This window comes from Lepidothrix coronata, unplaced genomic scaffold (genome assembly GCF_001604755.1).
Source record: "Lepidothrix coronata isolate B3197 unplaced genomic scaffold, Lepidothrix_coronata-1.0 Scaffold453, whole genome shotgun sequence".
Taxonomy (NCBI): domain Eukaryota; kingdom Metazoa; phylum Chordata; class Aves; order Passeriformes; family Pipridae; genus Lepidothrix; species Lepidothrix coronata.
In genome coordinates, this window is record NW_016690633.1 from 39591 (window position 1) to 41296 (window position 1706).

Here is a 1706-nt window from a genome sequence, read left to right on the forward strand (position 1 = left end):
AGTGCAGAGGGGCTGGATGGCCTGGAGAGCACAGCTGGGACTGGGAGTGTGTCTGGGGGACCAGCCCATGGAGCTTCTCCCTCCCCTCCTCTGGGCAATGGCCCCCCCTGCCCTGAAGCTTCCAGCCCACCTGTGACCTCATCTCACACTTGGATTTGGCTGCTCTTCCAGCTCCTGCAGTGCCCAGCCCTGTCTGCAGCACAGGCTCTGCCACAGGGCCCCTCCCTCCTGCAGCTGCAGGGGGGTGATAAAGCCCCTGAGCACTGCAGGAGCTGCTGTCCTTTGCTGTACACATCTGTGTCACTGGACCCATCCCTTGCTGCTGGGATGGGGTGATAAGTTTTCTGGTTTTCAGACAGCTCAGCTGGGATGAGGGGACCCCTCCAACACTCTTGGTGACAACCAAGTAACTCCTGCTCCAGCCAGAGCCCAGGAAGGAGCTCAGGGTCTCCAGGTACGTGGCATCTTTTGGGAAAGATGGAATGGAAATTGCCCTCTGCCATCTGCCAGAACCAGCTCTTGTTTCCATGTCCCGTTAGCAAAGTGGAACCAAGTCAGTGGCATAAAGGGGGGTGGGTGGGAGAGCAGAGCAGGGCCAGATCGTGTCTTGGCTGGGCCTTGGATTAGTGTTTGGACTCTTTTGCTTCCCTTGCTCCAAAGTCTTCTCCCACTCTCAGGGAGGTGCAGCCAATGAGTCCTGACTCGCTCAGGGTTTGTCCTTCTTGTCCTGCCCCTGTGTGTCTCTTTCTTAAGGCTGGATAAGAAAAGCCAGGGCTCCATAGGAAAACAACTGCCCCTTTCTGCTGGAATTTGAGCAGATGGTGCAGCTTGTCCTGTGCTTTCCCATGGGAAATTCCCACCACTTTTGATCCCAGTCATGTCCTTTGCCTATAAAGCACGAACCAAAGTCAGTCTGATGAGGGAAAATTGATTTCAACCTTGGGCATCCAAGTTTCTTCCCTCGACATTCCAGAGAGGGCTGAAATCAGCAATGAACCCCTTTCAAAATGAATTCATCCTGGTTGGTTGGTTGGTTGGTTTGATTGTTTTAAATTGCCTTGTTTGTCTTCCCTTTTGCCCTTTGCCTGTCCTTCCCCATCTCCAGGTGGTGCTCCAGGGAGGAGGATGCTCTGTGGTTCCCCCATCCACTGCTCTCTGCTGGCTTTTGTCGTTTCCACTTTAGTTTTGCAAGTTCCTCAGGGGCACTCAGGTAAGAATCCCCCTGTTCTTGCTGGATGCTGTGCCATGGCTTCCAGGTGGAGTATCTTCCTGGCTGCCAGTGTGGGTGTCCAGACCGTGCTGCAGGGTCCCTGTGCCAGCTGCCCTCAGCCCCTCGTCTGCCCCGGCACAGGGACGCTGCCAGCGCCATGGCCCGGCCCGGCAGCACCCCAACCACGCGCAGCAGCCGCTGCTGTGTCCCAGCTCAGCTGCCCCAGCAAACTCACACTTCTCTCTTCTTCCTACGGGGTCTCTCCCAGCTCCACTCACCGTCACTGGACCCCCCGGCCCCATCACCGTGGCCAAGGGCGAGGACGTGGTGCTGCCCTGCAGCTTCTCCCCGGGGCAGAATGCACAGGACACGGAGGTGACCTGGTTTCGGGAGCAGTTCTCGCCCTTTGTGCATCGCTACAAGTGGGGCCAGGACCAGTTTGGGGAGCAGATGGTTCAGTACCAAGGGCGCACTGAGCTTTGGAAGGATGGCCTTG

The 1706-nt window shown here is 57.1% G+C and overlaps 2 protein-coding genes across 2 annotated transcripts in view; one reads left to right on the forward strand and one right to left on the reverse strand.

Annotated features, from left to right (window-relative positions):
* LOC108510041 (thaicobrin-like) overlaps positions 1 to 465 on the reverse strand; it is a 3688-nt gene extending 3223 nt beyond the window's left edge. The window contains exon 1 of the mRNA XM_017839680.1: positions 459 to 465. Coding sequence (XP_017695169.1) covers positions 459 to 465 — 7 coding nt within the window. The remainder of the gene's footprint in view (positions 1 to 458) is intronic.
* Positions 361 to 1706, forward strand: part of LOC108510042 (butyrophilin subfamily 1 member A1-like) — an 8290-nt gene continuing 6944 nt past the window's right edge. The window contains exons 1-3 of the mRNA XM_017839681.1: positions 361 to 553; positions 1106 to 1210; positions 1479 to 1677. Of these exons, the coding sequence (XP_017695170.1) occupies positions 478 to 553; positions 1106 to 1210; positions 1479 to 1677 (380 nt within the window). The 5' untranslated portion in view covers positions 361 to 477. The remainder of the gene's footprint in view (positions 554 to 1105; positions 1211 to 1478; positions 1678 to 1706) is intronic.